The sequence below is a fragment of the Corapipo altera genome, unplaced genomic scaffold (genome assembly GCF_003945725.1).
Source record: "Corapipo altera isolate COAL_440 unplaced genomic scaffold, ASM394572v1 69, whole genome shotgun sequence".
Taxonomy (NCBI): Eukaryota; Metazoa; Chordata; class Aves; order Passeriformes; family Pipridae; genus Corapipo; species Corapipo altera.
In genome coordinates, this window is record NW_020884908.1 from 2,436,102 (window position 1) to 2,455,889 (window position 19,788).

General features: G+C 37.7%; 1 protein-coding gene across 12 annotated transcripts in view; it reads left to right on the top strand.

The window, feature by feature from the left end:
* Positions 1-19,788, top strand: part of MAPK10 (mitogen-activated protein kinase 10) — a 166,111-nt gene that overhangs the window by 61,129 nt on the left and 85,194 nt on the right. For 10 of the 12 annotated variants that reach the window (XM_027652835.1, XM_027652836.1, XM_027652838.1 and 7 more), the window contains one exon: positions 5,720-5,876. In XM_027652835.1, coding sequence (XP_027508636.1) covers positions 5,720-5,876 — 157 coding nt within the window. Of the gene's footprint in view, positions 1-5,719; positions 5,877-10,742; positions 10,774-19,788 lie in introns of those variants that run through there. The other 2 variants (XM_027652847.1, XM_027652846.1) reach the window with 2 other exon arrangements.

Consider the following 19,788-nt stretch of genomic DNA (forward strand, 5'->3'; position numbering starts at 1 on the left):
CCTGGGTGAAGACTTACAGAGTAATTGAATTATTTTTAAAAGAAGGACTTGCCTGTCCAAAACAAGACCACATATTCTCAGCCCAAAGCCAGAGTGTATGATTGCCTCTTGGAAATCAAACCAGATACAATCTCTTCATGAGCTTTTACAACTCCATTTTTTCCCACATTTAAATATTTTATTGGTTTATAAACGTGACCTATTGATGTTGTCAAGGATGTCTCCTAAACGTTTTGTCCAATCGTTATTCATAATACCTATTGCATAACCTTCACAACCACGTACTTCATAGTTTCTGTAGGTCAGGGCAATTCAACATGTTATCTGACACCCACTTTGTAGTAATTTCACTGAATGTAATGTTTGTGACAGCAAGAATTCCAGGTTCTACTGTGAAACTCTGCATAGTGATAATAGTACCTAACTGCTTCATGGTGCTGTGCTTCAAAATAGACCAGTGTGCACTGGTTTAATCAGTGTATAAAATGCTAAAACTGTTCCAGTCTTCATGTTAAGTAAGTGTCATTCAGTGTTTCCTCAATGAGCAGCGACTGGGATTCATTAGAGGCAACTTTGTGCAGAGGGTTTACATTATTGTACAAGCGGGAGATAATAGGTTTGAATATGGCAGCATGGATTCATACCTATAATGTAATGAGGAAAATAAATCATAATTAAAAAGTGAAACAATAATGAGCTTATTTCCCTCAGTGGTGTTAAAATTTTGCATATATGCGTAGTTAAAATCTATGCGGTTGGTCCCACTGGTTTGTTTTCCACCCACATGCTTCGGCTGATGAGAAATATGTTGGCTAGTGAGGGATTCCTTTGTCTGTCTTGGCATTCCAGTTTGAAATATAACTTCTGTTCCTGTAGGCACTGGGATTTTGTGCTCACAGAGCAATTGGATAATACCCACAGAGAAAGCTGATAAAGTCTCATTTTGGTAAAAGCTCCTGTCTAATCTCGGTAGAAAAAGGAAGTGTAAAGACAAACTCAACAAACCATTGAAACCATATTTGTGAAAGGCAACCTATTTTCACACTGAACTGTGGCTCATATGAAGTGGACATAGGCTGCTCTTGGATGGGTATTTGAGCAACATGATCTAATGAGAGATGTCTTGTCCACAGCAGGGGGAATGGACTAGGTGATTTTTAGAGGTTGCTTTCAACCCAAACCATTCTAGGATTCCATATTTCATGCTTAAATATTTGACAATCTGGGTTTGCATCATTAGAAACTTGGATACTTGATTTGGACCAGGATTTGGGAGGAGAATTGGCCAGAAAATGTACAAGTTGTATTCTAGTCAGTTGTTGGAATATCAACTGAAAAGTTGTCTAGAGAAACTGGGTTGTCAATTCTTATTACTGAAAATGTTTTACCTTTTTTATGAAGATCTTTTATTTGCACTTTTTCAGTGTTCTGTGTCATTCTGTCATATTTACATAAAAATAATGGCATTGTTACAGAGTGTCTCTGATATACTGGAGCAATTTCTGACAAATAAAATGTTCTCCAGTGAACCAATGCCCTATAGTTACTCCTTTACATGTGCAACTTTTTTCAAATTAAGCTAAGAAAATTTCAGTAGCACATTGGCACACACATGTGCTTTGCTTCTATGTATTCATAAGGGCTGCAGTAGGCTTGTACACTGACAAGGTTTTTAAAAACATTTGTTGTGCAGTGCTCATGGTCACAGTGGAGATTAGATATTGTCTGTATTTTGGCTTTGCACTACTCCAAGCTAAATCTTAGTTAATGCTACAGAATTTTATTTCAGTGGTAATTTATCTCAGCAAATTAATTGTCCATGCTGCTGGAATGCCTTTACTTGGACTCTTAACTCTTGTATAGTAATTTATGCTTCATTAGCAGTGATTGATACCAGTCACCAATGAACCTGTTTTTCCTGCCGCTGAAGTAACTGGTAGAGTTTCCTTTAAATACTGATTTTAGAGAAAGGCATCTTTTCAAGACAAGAAATTATCTTGAATTTATGGCTACAGGTTGGTACATGCCTAAATCTGCCTTTCATTTGCAAAGTGGTTTTTTTTCTTTGCATACTCATAAACCACGAGTTGAAGTCTCAAAAAATTACTGAGTCGTTTTGTTTTTAGATGGAGAATATTTGTATGTTCTTTTTTAATCTTTTGAGGCTGTTGAGTTCTCTGTTCCTTTCTGCAACCATGAGGGAGAGAAATGTCTTCTATTTAAAAGTTAAAATTCTTAATCTGAAGCTTTGAGAAAAACAACAAATACCATTGGACTTTGTGATACCATAGAAAAACTTGTCAGCATTAGCAATAGTAGAGAAAAGTGAGCAAAGGCTGGTTGTGTTGAGCAGTGGCTCATGTTCTTTGGAGGATAGTACACAGCTGAAGTTGGAGGGGCTACACTATGCTATGGACTTATGCAAATAAGTGAAACATTTCTTTTGCTGAGGATTATTTGTAATTGCAACAGAACTCTGCTTTTGTGCTGATGGTGTTTGGCTTTAAAATTGCCTTCCTATTAGAGCTTTGAAATTTGTTCAGGGAAGACTTGTGGCAAATTTTGTGGACTTGCAATGGTCACATTCCTTTTCTCCTTTTTCCCTTCTCCTCTTCCAACTCAAAGTAGACTTCTTGCAATTTCCTTTCTGTCAGTGGTGACAGCTGCCTTGTGTTCAGCTGACTCTGCATATTTTTGAGAACTTCTACTTCAGGAATTGTCTCTTCCATTCCCAGGCATGGAAGTGCTTCCACTGTGGAGCTGGCGTAGTGTACGAGTCATTTTATTTTTATCTTCTTTGAAATGCAGCTGGGACTGGGCATGAATGCACTAGAAGTCCTTGGAAATGGAAACATCTTTCTGTGACTGGTTTAATGTGCCTTTCTGATTGAGAATTGGAGGCATCCATCTTGCTTTTTAAACATCCAATTCATTATTGCTGATGCTGTGAGTTTCATTCATACAACATCTCTTTCAACATATGGACTGATAAACTGCATTGTGCTTAGCAATAGGATAGAGATTTGGCTTTTATGTCGTGGTTGAATGTTGTTCAGAAGTGATTAACTATTGAACAGCACATGCTGGCTAGCCTAGAAAAGGATCTGATGATCTTCTCTAACCGTTTAAGTGTTGCAGGTAAGTTCTGTCTACCAAAAAAACTTAACACCACAAAATCCCGAACATTGCACAGTGTGCTTAGTGTTTCGCTTCCAAACGTCAATTTGGCTGCCAATGCTGCCTCATTTTTTAAGTATGAAGCAATTCTACTAAGTAAAATATGCTTAATTTCTAAATTAGTTGGAATATTAAAATTAGTCCCTAGCTGATGCCCTTTCTGAAATTCAGGAAGATCTTTTGACTGGTAGTATATGGCTGTTAATTTGGGGAAATGTGCATTCTACTATAGGACAAAGGGATGCATGTCTCATGGAACCGTGGGCCGTTTTGCAGCTTACAGACTAGGTTGTTCTGCAATCATGTGGGAATAGTAACTCACAAATATGAATTTATTCTTCTTTCAGTGTATCTTTGAGTTTGGAACTTCTGCTTAAAATAAACCACCAACATTTTAAATGAGCAGCTTTCAGACATTGTTTGGATTATACAGAGGAAAAGGAGCTAGAATTATAATAATACACACTGTAAAAGAAAGAGAGGCAAATGATGATAAGATACAACTTCATGTTTCAAAAGATAGTGTCTGGTTTAGAGGGGGTAATTTCTCTTAAAGTAAAAGAATCCCCAGAGAAGTTAAGGGGAGAGTAGTTATTCTGAAACATGGTTCTGAATTAGTGAAATAGCTAAGTAACGAAATACAGGGACCCATTTTTAACAAAAGCGTTCTGCCTCTGAAGGAGAAGGGTGCTGTAAGCTGTTCCTCATTGTGACATGCTTCACTGCTACGTGAATGGCTTTCCTAAAGCTTGTGAGATGTTAATGCTTGTTGTGAGGTGGATAAGGAAATTCCTTGACTTAAATGAAACATTGAGCTCCTCTGGTCAGGTTGATTATGGTCTGTTTCATCAGATTATGGTGTACAAATGCAGCGGCTGTTTAAAATTATATTTGTCATGTGTAAAGCAACTGACGAGTATACTAAACATACAGTCTCTTCATTAACAGCTAAAACTCTCAAAGTTTTCTAGAGGGCATATACTGGTTTGTCATGGAAGTGTTCATAATCCTGATTAACCTTTCTACAGGCGATTAAATTGGTATATAAACTTTCTGTGAATTGTTTTATATCTTTGTAAGCCTAACTTTCTGTTGAGTGGTGTTCCTCTGTTGCTACAGATTTTATTCTTTGTAAACAGGAATTCTCCACCAAATGTAATGTAAATTGCAAGGGCATGTTCTATTGTGAAGAACAAGTTATGAAAATATCTGTCAGAAATAATTACAGTTGATCCTGCTCTCGGGCAGGCGTATAGATTGGATAATTTACTGGTGTCTTCTTCAGCAATGTTTTTTATAGCACTGTTACCAGGAATATCAGAATTTAACTCAAAGTAGTGGTAAAATCACTTGTAAGGGAAAAAAAGGAAAGGTTATTGATCTTCTATTCTTGACTTTGCATAGTGGTTTGTGACATGGGCTTCCTTGTCCATGACTGTGTGGAAAGCAGAGTATGATCATAGAAACTGTTTTTTTGAAGATGTAGAGGCTCTTGAATGTACAAATCCTTCTGTGTTTTTCATTGTCATCTAAGGATGTCTTAAAGGCCTCTAACAGCAGCTTGTTCCTTTTAAAGTTTGTGTCTTAAATCAGATGTGGCATACAAGCCTTTGTAGAAAGCCAAGGACATGTGGGGGTAAATGTTCCATACAGTGGTCTGAAGTGCATATTTTGCCAAGTTGTGTGTGAAAGTGGCATTTAAGGATCCTGTAGAATAAGTTAATGGAAAAAAATTGCAAGGCAGTTGGTCGCCATTGTCCTCTGCACCCCTGTTCTCTCGATTGTAAGACCTGCTGCATTTGTCCAGGACAGCAAAGCAAAAGAGAATGATGTAAATTTGCAGTTGGCAGGACCAGGAAAAGGTAGGTTGGTAAACAGCTCTTGTAATTGGTAGAAATTGAAGTGTCGGTATTATTCTTAGAGTGAACAACAACACATCTTTCTAATGCACCCTTTCCTCACTGATATGGAGCTGCTAAGTTTTACTGATTGCTTCTCTTAAATTTCTACTCTTGATTATTTCAACACTGATATTTTGGGGAGTTTAATTTACCTTCCCTCAGAAAGTTTCTTTATTTCTCCAAATCAGGAATTGTCTTTTTCATGTAAGCCTTCCAGGACTGTGCAGAAAGAAGATCCAGGATGTGGATTCCTTAATCTTGTCTAATGGCACATTTAAGGAATAGTGCCTTTTGGACTGTTCTCTATCCTAAAGGTCCACAGCAACAGAAATGTTTTCTACCCCTGACAGGTATTACAGTCTCTGATTATCACAATGCATTGTAGTGACCTCCAGGCTTTTTAACCCAACAGATTATACCAGTTCATGAAAGTACTGACCTTAGAAGGGCTGCAGAGGCTTTGAAAGAAAACAGCTACTTTAATGAGAGAAAATGCACCATTCAGTATTCCTTGCTTCTGGTATCTTTACAGTTTCAAATTGGAGCATGGTGCAATGGAGCAAATACTCTCAAAATGAGCTAACTGTCCCAGCTCAGACCCAGACTTCCTTAACCCTGCCTGTCTTTAACTCTTTTGACAGCTGTCTTCTCCTGGGACAGAGGCGAAACTTCGACAGACCGCATTTGTTGAGCAGTGCTCCCCAGACTTGCAGCTCTTCCCAGGAAGATCTCAGAACAATTGCAAGTGTGTCACCTGGACAAAATGTAAAACTTCACTGTCAGACTACCCTATCCCTGGTAAGGCATCTCGAGCTACCTAACTGGCAAAACTAAGTTTAATAAAAAGGGAAATCCCTGTAAAAGAAGTGGGGCTACTTGGAGATATTACATGTTTCTGAAATGTTCGTATTACACTGTGATGAGTATACTGTAAAAATGCATGCAAAGTGATCAGAGGACAATGAGTACAGGAAAGGAAACACTTTCTGAAGGTGTTCTGTAGTTTGTTGTTTGTAGATGTTGTTTTTAGTCTGCCTTCTCCAAGGGAGAACTGATTGTGATCATAGACTTCATTTATGAAAAATGCTTGTGAGTGTTATGACAGAGCAGGTTTTGATTTGGCCACTCAAAGAATCTTAGAAAAAATACTGGATGAAAATCAGGTGTGCATGACAGCCTGGATGGCATGGTGAGGTAGACCTGACCTATTTAGCTGTATATCTTACTGTGAAGTTTCACCTCTAAATCTAATTTTAGTATTATTTCCCTTCTGTAAGCATGACTGTGCAGCTGTGAATCCTATGCAAAGCCTTATATACATGTTTACCTCTGTGGTTTAGAGAATATTGCACATGCTGGTATCCCCTTTAGGCCTGTATTTAAATTTTTGCAAAATCAAGATCTCAATACACTTGTAATATTCTTCTCTCTGTAGTATGGATGTGTAGTATTATAAGCAGAATATAATAATAGTGTAAATCTTAATATAAAACATGAGTTAGCAGTACTCAGTACAGTGTGACTGTTCTTAGTTCATATTTAATACCCATACATTAATAAAAAATGATTAATCGTTATAATGTGCTAAAACGCTAACAAGGACTGAAAACAGTTCTGAATGACATTCTGTGTTAAATTAATTTGCTAAGCAGTGCTGAGAACAGCTGCAGAAAATCACAAAGCATTCTTGTATCTTACGTAGCCTACTTCTATTTTTTTCACTTGGTGAGTCGTTTTCTTAGTTTAACTTGGCTTTTTGCTTTGTGGTCTGTTTACTTTGATAAACGTAGTCAATTAAGTTCACAACAGAATGTGACTGGGTAAACTTGGCTTCCTAGGTACTGATCCTACTGGAGGTATCACTGTTGATTGCATGTTAAGTTAATGCATAGGAAGTTGGAATAAATGAGGCATTTAATGTTTGGACTCAATGATCTTACGCTCTTTTCCAACCTTAGTGATTCTATGATTCTATTTCCATTTCTGGGTGCCCAGTTTGTCATTTTTAGATGATCTGCTATTAAACAATGCTTGGGTGTTACTGGAGAGGAGGTGTTAATGCTGGTGTAGATGTTCTGCCTGGCATCACTTTTAGGTCAGCCTGGGAGCACAGGTGCAAAGCCTGTACCAGGAATTAATTTTGGTGCAAGCAGCAATCTCATGTTCATGTTCAGGTCTGTTCATACCTGTCTATGAGAGGTTAGAGAAGAGACAGAACTTCTCATGAACCTGTGTTACAGAGGAATTGATGGCAGCTCAAAATGCAAGACAGACTCAACCTGTGCTTATTAAGACACTTGTGTTCTGACTAGATGAGAACCAGAAAAAGCCTTTGTTCCCTTTTCATTTTGTGTCTAGTGAAGCTTTACTCAGTGTTTGTGTTCTCTAACATATCCAGCAACAAATCAACAGCAACAAGAGTCACTGAAATGGTGGAGTTGACAGTTTACAGCTAATGGAGGGAGGATCTAGGCTGAAGCATGCAGGCTCCCTGCCTCCCCAGAAGTAATTTCTTGTACATTTTGGTAGGATGTATGTGCTTAAAAAAACAAAAATAGTTCTCTGAGATTATAGTCTCTGTTAGCTGGATGTAGGGGGCTTAAATTATCAAGGAAGTAATTATTTACATATTTTAGGTATAAGAAAGCACGCTGAAGTTCTCACCATACGTGACTCAGAATATTTTTAAATGTGCTGAAGCTGTGTGAATTCTGCCTTAGATCTGAGGATAAATAGTACACTTCAGCTCAGGAATATCTCCAATATGCTATGTTGGATACTGAAATCATGTCATTCACAAACCTGTATATATCTCACATATCTAATCTGCCAAGAACTGTTGTGTTCAGTTTGGAATTTTTTGGTGTTTCTTGAGAACATAAATTTGCATGATCAGCACGTAACACTGTTCTTGAATCTTCTTTTTTTCAAAGATAGTACCTTCAACTGTAAATTACAAAGACATGCTACCTGCAGGTAAGATGTTGCTATAAATTAGAAGGCCTGAGAGATTGTGAGAGGAAACTGAAATAAAATGAGGTTTGGATAGGACTGAGGCAGAATCAGTCTGGTACATTGCAACTCAGAGTAATCTGCTGAAATGATTATCTCTTGTTATTTCAAAGAATGTGTTTCATTTAAATACTGTAGCATGGGATACTTAACTCCTATGTGAGCAAAGTAGAGGTAGTTGGCACAAAGGATTAATTTTGATGCTTTTTTATTGCAGAGATTTAGCCCTGTAATTTAGAGAAACAGGCTAGAGTCATGAGAAGGAGAACGGGACAACGCTTTTTTTCTGCTGCGTTGTGGTGAATAAGTGGCATTTCTGCTGATTGAATTTCAGTTTTGGAAAGTGTCCGAATAGTTTTATTTATGTTGTATTACTGCACATAGCTATGTATGCTTGTAGAAAATTGATAACAGTATAAAATGTCTGCCTTCTGTTTAAACCTGTTTTGTGTAAATCAGAAAGGTTTTTATAACATTGTGTCTCGCCAGCTGTCTACTGCAGTAAATTTGTTGGACTCATTAAGCGTCCTAGAGGACAAGATGTCCATAAACTCACTTGAATGAATTCATTAACACTTATACTAATAAAACCTGGGTTTCTCTGTATTTCTCACTCCTGATTAATGACCCTTTCAAAAGTTATTTAAAGTCGAAGGATGAACAGACAAGCTGTATTCCACTAGGAAAGCAAGCTAAAAGTTTCATTCTGCATGGAAATGATTGGTATCCTGCTTAGAAATGTCTGCAGAAATGCCAGAGTTTATTACCCTGAGGTGCTGCAGGACAAGAGCTGTCTCAGCCTGTCCAGTTGACAGTGTGTTGGCAGTCACCTACAGGTACCTTTCACTTGAATTGCAGTGGCTGAATGTGGCATCTTTCAGGTGTGCTCTCCTCTAATGCAGGAAGGCTGAAACCTCACTTGTACTCCTCACATAAGTAGTAGTTTGTTAGGTAACAACAAATGGCAGCTGAATATAAAGTTCAGAACAAGGAAATAGCAATGATAGTTAGCCAGATTTCAAGCATCTTATGCTAACCAGTGTGGCTAGTTCTTATTTATTGTTGCAAGTATCCTGAAGCATTATTATATTAAAGATCTTTTCATAATGCAAATGGGTCTAATAAAAGTCAAATTTTTCGTAAGTGGAGGTATTATTGCTATAAAAAGCCGTGGCATAGATTTAAAATTCTGCATTTAATCAGATTTGTTAATGGGGGTCAACTCAGGCCAAAAAAAAAAAATACCAGAAGACTCTTTTACTGTTAGCCCCAAATAAAACCCAAACAAAACCCCGAGATACCAAACAAACAAAAAAAAAAACAACCAAAACACAGGAAAGATACAAACAAAATATGTTGTGAAAATAGCAACTGGTTTGGTAAACAATGCATTCTGGAAGATTGTTATTCAAGTTTATGTGCTATCAAGGTTAAAAAATAAAATTCAAAAAAATCCAGTGTTACAGAACACTTCTTGTGAGGTCTGGATCTGATGTGTTTTTTTTTTAAGGCTCCAGTTTGTATGTCGGTAGTTGTAGGTACTTAAATAACACAAATCTAAGCCTTCCCCTTTGCCTTGCCCCAAAGAAAACTGTATTGAGGACAAAGAGCTCAGGGGAGACACAGAGTAACTGCTAAAAAGTGTTTTTGCTCATGCAGAGAGGTGGAGCAGGGGTAAGGTTACTTTCATAGCCACACTTACAAGTGCTTTAAAGGCTCATCCTTTTTCAGAAATGTGTTCCTTTTCCCGTTTCGCACCATCATTTACAAATTTCAGCCCACCACAGCTCCCTGTCACTCAAAAGAATATGGAATCTGTTATTATTCATGTATCCATTTCATTTCACACCAAAACCTACAAATGTGTCCTAGAAAAGAGAAATCTTAGGGGGGAAAAAAAAGATTATAAAAATCCTAGATTTCATAGGGAAATATATCAGTTTATTCAGCTGCTCATTTCTACACTCCAGTATGTCTGGCTTCAAAAATGAAATGCAAAAAAAGAAAGCACTTGGCTATGCAAGCAAAACCATATTTTGTTCCTTTGTTTCTGGGAAACAAGGATGAGTTTCTGTTAAGTCTTCCTTAACAGAATCACAGTCTTTCTTAACTTTTGTTTTGTTTAGGAATTTGACCCATACTATTTATAGTAGTTTTCAGTAGGTGGATTAAAGCCAGGCACCCAAGCCACTATTCCTGACTGAATGAACATATCATTTATTTTTCTAGTGCTTTGGTTTTATTCTCTGTCAAATGTGTGTGTAGGAGCTCTCAAGGTCTTTACAAAAACCCTGTTTTTGTAGAACATCTAGCTCCTACTTTTGCTTAGCACGCTGTACTTGGAGCAGGGGGGAAGGAGGTCTAAAAGGTATGGTTTTTATCATAAGGTTTGCAGTAAACAGTCAATTACCTTGAAAATACATTAACTATACACATTATTGCAAAGAATTTATGTAGCATAGGGTATGAAAACTATTCTGTAGTCTACAGGAGGTTGAAAACTATGTGAAGCAAATTTCTTGTCTGAAATCAGTTGTTTTTTCTGGATAGCAAGTCATTTTTGTGTGGAGCAGCTTCATGACATTCATTGCATGTTGCAGTTGCCCATGTTACCACTTTGAAATGGAGAAGAGGAATCAATCAGCTGTCTCACAGCAGCATAGTTCCTTTTAAGTGATGCCAGGTCTGTTGGCTATAAATTGATTTGTCCTATTTGCAGTTTCTATGGGAGCTGGAAATGACATCAGAAAACACTAAGGGACAGTCGTATCTGATTCTCTGGGCATCTGCTGCTGTTTGGGAAACAGTCTCAAACTTACTGATGATACAGGAAATCAGTGTCCTTCAGTACAGCATTTTCAGCGTGGCATTGAAAAGTAGGCAGCAGAGCTGTCTGGTTATGCTTTCTGGCCTTTGTGAGGTTCAAGAGAACAAGAAAATGTATTATTATACTTTATATATGAATATATTTTTTATATATTTATTTTTCATTATATTCATCTCTGTTTAGAAGCCTAGAAGATAGGAACGGAGAGTAAAATTATGCAAGGCGCTGCTAGCTTCTGCCTGGATCAGGAGAGGTTTATACTTGTTTACATTTAGGAAATGACTCTAGAAACCCATTATGTTCACTGGTCTGTTGCTCATTCAAACAGCAATTGCCTTCCTGTGCTGTATATTCCTTGCCTGCTGCAAGAAAAGAGCTAAGTGTAATTGGAATTTTACTGGCCAACAGATGTTTCAGAGAAAGAAAATGATTCCCCGTTGAGCCCTTGATAAAGGCTGCCACCCAAAAAACATGTTAAAGCCCTGAAACCCTAATCCAGAACTCTAAGAGCCCTGGCATATGACCGAGTTCTACATTTTTTCATTCATGTTTACATTTCTAGTTTGGGAGAGTGAAAGCCAGTGCTCCAGTGGAATTGTGCAAGGGCTGTGTCATGTTTTATGAGTATGGGCCTCCACTGAGGCTAATGTGAAGCTGCACTGTCCACATGGGAGCTCTAGGAAGCATCTGTGCCTTGGGCACACACTAAGTGGCTGAGATTTTCCTAGAACAGAAAGGGCATGTGTGTTTATATCTCCCTTAAGAGCTTTCTCTTCTTTAGATGACCATGTGCATTATGAACACATGTAAGGGGTGTGATTGTTATTGCTACTGATCCGATGGCATCTGTGCATGAAGCTTCAAAAAATATGTATTTGCCTATACTCTTCCAGACTTGTAGTTAATTGAGATGAATATAAGACAAATGATTTATAGGGAATAGAATTAATCAAGTGTGAAGGGCTGGACAAAATAAACAGTATTTACCTTGCTATTTTGTTGTGAGCCTAAAGAAAGCTTGACACTGGACATCAGGAGCTTTCTAGCTCTGGTAATTGAGTTACAGCTGAAAAAGAAACCAAAATCATTAGAAGAGCAAGATATGGATTGCAGCATTATTGAAAAATTACGTAAGAAGGAGCTAAATGGAAGAGCTTGAGAATTATTTTTGCACTTACATTTAGGGAGTCAAAAGCAGGATAAGGTTGTGCTCTTGTAAACATGTAAATACATCTTTACCCTTCTCATGACAATGTATCACGTTGTGATACTCATCTCTGATCTTCCAGTCCGAATTCTTTCAAAGTAATACATAGATTGGTAATTTAAGTTACCTGTAAATAACCATAATAGGACTTTTCCTGCACAGTAGGCCTCAGATGGGAGGACCCTAATTGAAGTTCTGAACGAGAACATCTTATTTGCTGTAACCATTAGCTATTACAGGCTGAGAGAGCTGGGGTTGTTCAGCCTGGAGGCAAGACTTAGGGAAGACCTCATTGCAGCCTTTCAGGACCTTAAAGGGGCTTATAAAAAGGAGAGAGGGACTTTTTATACAGGCAGATGGTGACAGAACAAGGGGCAATGGTTTTAAACTAAAAGAGAGTAGGTTTAGTTTAGATGTTAGGATGAATTTTTCTACTGTGAGGGTGATGAGGCACCAGTACAGGTTGCTCAGAGAGGTTGTGGATGTCCCATTCCTGGAAGTGTTCAAGGCCAGGCTGGATGTGGCCCTGAGCAAGCTGATGTAGTAAGTGGCATCCCTATTCATGGCAGAGGGGTTGGAACTAGAAGATCTTTAGGTCACTTCCAAACCTAACCATTTTATGTCTGTGATTATAGATCCAGACAGTCTTGCTTTTATTAAATAGCTGGCCTTGCTGTACTTTCTACAACAACACATTAGTTTTGTGGTCTAAAAAGAATTGTACATGAAGAAGTGTTTCTACTTACTGTATCTGAAATTCCCATCCTCTGACTTTATCAAAGTCACTTTGTTACAATTCTACAGAACAAAGAGAAACAAAGAAAAAAAGTTACTTTCTTGTGATGCTTAACCTTTGTGTTTTAACACAGTGTTCCTTGCTTTACTTGCATACTGGAGCCTAAAAGGAACATGACTTTGTTTTAATCACCCCTTACCTCTCCAGTCAAAGTTCACAAAACTGTAATTTTTTATCTAATGTGGTAGTTTACAGTTATCTGTATAATAAGAAACTAACAATAGCCTTCATGATTCTGTATTTTTGCATTAACGAGCTACTATATTTCTAGTTTTGCATATGGAAAACTGAATAACACTGTTGCAGCAAAACCACTTGGCAGCAGCAGATATGCTTTCTTTAAATAGTTCACCTCTCACTGGTTTGTCAGACCCTGGAACTTTCATTGTATCCAGTGGATAAGTAATTATCATTATCATAACTATCCATTGTAGTAATGGATAGTTTTATTTCCCTTTGTTTTATTTTTGGTGTAGCTGCTAAATATAGTAAGCTCAAGTTTCTTGCAAATTGTTTGTCAAACATGAAGAAGTTGAGCATCAGTGAAAGTGTACGTGCTACACTTCAGTTTTTGTGTAGTTGGGGGCTTGATTAATGTAAGAGCTTTGTGGCTGAATCTGATGTAGTTCTTAAGGAGAAATACCTATTTGAAGAACAGAAACATATATGGGATTATTAGAACATATCAGTGTCCATGTGCCTGCAGGCAGCCAAGGAGGCTAAAAGGGAAAGCATTGTGCAGTTGTGTGCACCAGCTTGTAGGTTTGTAGTTTGAAGAACTTTTAGCCAGCATTGACTGTGGTTAGACTAGAGCCAGAAAACACCCACTTTTGATGGGTTTGTGTCTGCCTAATTCTAAAGGAATCTTTCTTTAGCCATTCTGCACTACCATGACAGGTTCTAAACAACAGCAGTTATGGAGTGGTTATGGCCCAGCAAGCAGACAAGCTGTTCTTTCCAGTCTTGCATCATGTTAGATTTATTTGTTGATCATCAGAAGCACAGGGCCTTTTCTTACTCCAGTAAGATTTTTCTCTCTTATATTTAGAGTTTTAATCAACAGAAGCCAGAAAGTATCAAAATATTTTCTGTGTTTTCTAAAACAATGTAGAAATGTCATTTGGTACGAACGATCTGCAGTGATTTTGCAATAAATCCTGCTTGCATCCTCAAGGTGAGTAGTTCTAGCAGTGTTTTTGTTATGGAAGTAGTTAAAATTTACAAATGTTAAAGCTTAGAAGGGAGAAGAGCTTTTCAGAAGGCAAGGAATCCGGATTTTAGTTGTTTGAGAAATAAGCTGGTTTGTAGCTGCAGAATTTACAGTGTAATCTGCTCATGGCCACGAACTTGCACTCCGGAACTAAGCCTCTTACATTTTTTAGAGTAATAGTATTTTTAGTGGTATGGCTACTGTATTAATATGCAAATACAAACCAAGGCAGGGATTGAGCATTGTAACTTTGCAAACAACTGAAGCAACTGTCCTTGTTTTGATTAGAGGGGTTGGATAATTGATTTCCCAAGGCACCCTCCAGTGTGGGTGATTATGTGATTCTGGTCCTGAATAACCATCCGTGGTAAATTAGCTGGCTCAGTTCAATGGCAGATTATGTAGGTTTTTTAAGGTTATCATAAATACAAATCTTTCAGTTGAGCAAGTTTTTCCATAGTCCTGAACAGCTTTTCATATCTCCACCGTACGTACAGTACATACGTACGTACATACAGGAAAAAATAGCATGGGTAAAATGTAAGAAAATTTTTTATCAAATAAGTAAAAGCTTGGCTAAATATTATTTTGTTTACATAATTTGTTCCTCTTACGTGACCAAAACCATAATTTTTTCCCCTAAATCGAATTATACTGTTATAGAAATTGTTGCTTACCATAGTGCCACAAAATTAAGGTATCCTGAAACAGGATCTATATGTGGATCTAAGTACCCGACCTTTTCATACATTTCTCCTGCAGTTAGAGTTTTGCTTTTAACCAGGATTTTCATTCTTTTTGCATGCTAATGGAGTGGTTAACATTCATAGCAGAGCAGCCTATTAAAAAGGAGATCCAATAGCATACAGTTCAATGTATTAGAAATTAATTCCAAAGTATTAGAACTTAAAATATATAGTTTATTCAAATCTATTAACTTTCTTGATACTACCTGATGCAGATAGTAATTGAGTATTTTTCTCTCTGCATCCTTAAAAAGATCGGTCATTTTCACCAGTCATAAAATGCCAGGGCTACCTGTGTTGAAGACAAATACAAATTTGAGTTAGTTTGGAGATGTGCTCTGACTAGGGAGTGTATTAAAAATAGTTTTGATGTGATTCACTGTGTACCTTCAGGCAGTTTTGCCACTGACATTTATCTAAGGAACAGCTTTTAATGTTGTGGTTTTGGTTTTTTTTTTCTAATAGGGAAAAACAAATTTCCGAGAGGGAAGAATTTTTCATTCAGCTGTGCTGAGATGGTTACCTGAAGTTTTTGTCTTTTTCTTTCCAATTAGCTTTTCTTCATTTTTATCTGACAATAGTAGTCATGGTCTTGCACATTTACCACTGGAGATTCATTCAGTGTAAATTCAGAGCTGTTTCCAACGCTGAAGTTTAATTTAATGCCTCTAGGAAGTGGCTAGGTTTATTTTGTCTTTGAATTTGCATCAGGAAGGGAAGATACTCAGCTGCAAATGAAAAGATAGTATGAGACATTGTAACAAGATCACCATGAACTTTGACTAATTAATCTTCTGCAGCATCTCACAGGAACAGGTTCTTTTTCAGATGGTACCTGTTCATAAAAGTATTATGTGTATATGTGATATCTTGGACTGTTAAAACTTTGACATTTAGAACAAGTGTTGTTAGATTTGGAGATCTAACTCATAATAAAGGATTGAGGAATACACAAGAACTTGGTAGCAAGGCCAGGCTTAGGGCTCATTTGTTCCTGGCTTCTGCACATGAACTGTGATCAATAGGAAAATCTGTTTATTAGTCCCTTGTCTTTTCAGTTTGTTTGTTTGTTCTTTTTCCTTTCAAACCTATTTCCTCTGAAAGCCTTCTCAGTGCTATTCCTAGATTCTTTCTTCACCACTGTCTTTTTATTTCCAGCAGCTCATTTTAGAGCTACTTGCATGATTCTTGTGCATTTTTACATGCTATCCCTTTTCATCCCAGTGGAAAATGATCTGTTTCTGCTGGGATTTAACCATGGTAATTACACTGTTCACACTATTTCTTTCCCTGGTTATTCCAAGAATAATTAAAGTGAGAGAATAGACACAATAGAAAAGCACTCTTTTACAATAGAAACGTTCTCCCTGTCTATTATTAATCCACTTGCAAATTTTGGTTCATCTTTATCCTGTCAGGTCTTGGAGTTTCTTGCTAAGCAATGGGTCTCCTGTTGAAGTGCTGTGAGTTAGATGTGAAACAAATTTAAGTTCTATAAAAATTGCTGAAAAGCCTGAAGTTTTTTTCTTTGAAGACCAATTTGACAGGATTATTTGAACATATATATCCCAATCAGAACTGGCAGCAATTATATGAAAAATGTGGGCAAATTGCAGGCCTTCTTTCTTGAGTTTATTAAAGGTGACAAAGCCCACATTTGAAATTCTGTAGGAGTTTGGGGATCAGACATTACCATTCTTTGCCAGTATGCTTTGTCATACTATGTGCGTTTGGTCAGGTCTTCATTATTTCCTACATTCCTCTTGTTGTTTATACAGAGCAGAATGGTCAAATTTCTGTAGAGGAAAAATATAGTTACAGGAGTGACAGCATTACTGAAAGTTTCAGAGCACTTTCAAGATACTGTGGTGAGAGTATGTATTTTCAGATGAAGGATGGAGGAATTCCAGTACTGAAAATGGATGAAATTATTGAAACACATTTTCAAATCAGGAAGCATTAATAATTCATAAAGGTTAATCTTTGAACATTAGTGTTTTTTAAGAAGGTTTTTAAGTGACAGATAAATTGATCCATTTCCCCCTCTCATTGAAGTGGGACAGGATTTTTTAAAAAAAAACTTTAAATGATGGTGCTGTTTCATGAATTTTTTTCATGCTCTGAATATTTATGTTCATGAATGAAATATAATGAGGCAGTAATAAATACTTAATTTTACCTTTTGTAGCCCAAGTACAGAGCTACACGCCTGTGAAGATAGGGAGCACATTCACTGTACCCATCGTGCACATGAGATGTACTTGGGTGGTAATGTCAAATAAGCAGAAATGCTGGATTTGGCACTTGATATGAATATATATATATTGAGATTATCACAATTTATGGGACTAGGCATAGATTATAGCATATTATTGGGAGATGTCCCGGGATTCTGTTAAAACCTTCCAGTTTACAGCCATGCTGTGCCATATTTAAATCTAGTGGTGTTTTATGTACAGGTAGTTCTGTCTATTGTATCTTCAGTTGCCATTTGATTCCTGTTTAAATTAGAACTTGTACTTCTAATTTATTTTTTTTTTTAATTCCATGTGGGGTTATTTTTTAAATTAGGATTTGAGGCATTTATTTCCATTTTGTTTTGTTCTAGGATTTGTAAATACCTCTCAGAGTACAGTCTCAGAAGCATGTGAGATGGTGAGAACAGCACCAGGGCTAGTTTGGAATTTTCATTGTAACTGCAGCAATACTGGTTTAAATAGAGGTCAAACAGCTGCTGTGGTTTTTCTTATGAAGGGAAAAACCCTGTTTCATCCCTGGATCGGTGCATTTGACATAGGTGGTTATCCTGTGGGATGAGGTGAAGAGTCCTGCCTGTCTGGGCTGTGACAAAGAAAGCAGCATTGCAGCAAGGCAGCTGGCTCCCTCATCTCTCTGAATTAAAAAATTATGTAGAGCTTTCCTGAGGATCCACATTTGCCTTCTGAATTTTCACAAAACGCATTAAATATGCTGTGACAGGCCAAAGGATTTGCCTTGTGTTATTGGGAACGAGGGATTTGCCCAGTGATTAGGAGGCACAGGGATGTGGAACCATTATGAAGATATTTGCTGAAAAGAAAGTGACTGTGATGCTTCCTCCAGACAAGAGAGCTCATTAAGGTCAGCTAGTGAAGCAGCTTAGAGGCAACATGATGGGTGCAAGTGCTGAGGCTCTCCTGGGGTCGGTGCAAGGACAGTTCCAGGCCCTCAGAAGTTTGCATCTGTTTGGCTTAAGGCAAACACAGCTTCTCTATCCATGATCCAGGAGCCAGTGATGTGAATGATAGTGTGGTCTGGGTAGCAAAACAAGGCTCCCTAGGCCAAAAGATTGGTTGTCAAATTGCCCAGACGTTCACTGGATACCAACATCGTATAGCATTGAGGGTGAGGAAAGAATTCGAGGATGAGCAGAAAGATTTGAGAACTACAGTTACTGTTAGTTTTCTAGTCCGTTTTGGCTACTCTCATTTCACAGTTTCCTCTCTGCTCTCAGTAATTATACTAATAGTATTGATTCAATCCTTTCAGTCTTCAAAGAGCTGTTTGAAAAATAATAAGATAATCCTCCTGACCCCTGGAGAGACAGATAACCATTTTGAAAAATAAAAAGTCCTTGTCCAGAAAAGGCAGATTTGATAGCAACACTGCAGGCAAAGGGAAGGTCATGCCTAAATTGGGGCATGTCTTTAGTCAATGTTCTATTTTGAAGAATAGCTTTTTGTAAGGGAGGAGTGAAGAAGAGGATGACAAAGCAGCAAGCTAGGTAGAGGCCAAGCCTCCATGGTATGTTCACAGTTCCAGGCAGCAGTTCCCTTGGGGACTGTCCCACTGGACAGCTCAGAGAATTTTCAGGATTTTCTTTATCTTCCCTTCATGTCTACTTTCCTCCTCCTAATTTTAGTGCCTCCTAGTTCTGTTTTGCCTGAAAGTAGATCATGTATTTGCTGCTGAGTCTTGTATGTTTTTACAGCTTCTGACATACAGATGCTTTGATCATGTTGAAAATTTGAGATCCAGTTGTGGTGTTGGTGTTTCACAGACACGTTTTCTCCCTGTGATGCTACTGCAATCCCTTCCCAGCTGGATGCCGGCCTGGGTTTTTATGAGGTGTTTTGTTGTATTAGCACTGTTCCTTTCTCCCAGCTCTTCCCACCCTGAGTGATTTCACTCAAGGTTGAAAAGATAAAGTGTCAGAAACAGGGTAAAGAAATATTGGATGCTTATGCTCTCACCTAAGACTTCAATCTCTAGTGAGTGACGCTGTTTGTCTCAGTAGCTTCTTGTTTTATAACTGCTTTATGTTGTAACACAATTATCTCAGCATCAGGCCAGTTCTTTATTCACTTTACACTGACATTTCTTAAATGTCTCTAGTGATGTGGTGTCAGGTAGCACCAGAGGAGATAAGATCAAAGAGATTTATGCAGGTGAGTGTGAATGCATTTTCTGTGTGAAGGAATTAGAAGTTACCTACATGTGTGATTACTTACAGGGTGCTGAAGGGAACCTTGTATGAATTCAATATACACTGTGTAAAACATGAACTCAAAGTTGTTTTGCCCTGGGTACACGGTCTTACAGACCTCTGTGCTGTGCTGTGTATTCTCATTGCTGCTATATGGTTGAAGGAACTTAGCTCTGTAGTGATTCATTTGGTATATCTCATGTACAGAGGAATGTGGGTATTGATCTAGGCCATTAAAACATATCATGCTTCTATTATTTTGTAAGCATGCACTGCATACAAGGACAACATAATAAATTGCAAAATGTATTCCAGTTCATAAAATTCACCAGTCTATTGCTCTGCCCAGGGTGACTATTAAGTTACAGTCACTCCTGTGGAAAGTGAGGAGCTGTGTATGCCTAGTAATGCATATATAATACAAAATGTGTCTTCTCAGTAGACCCT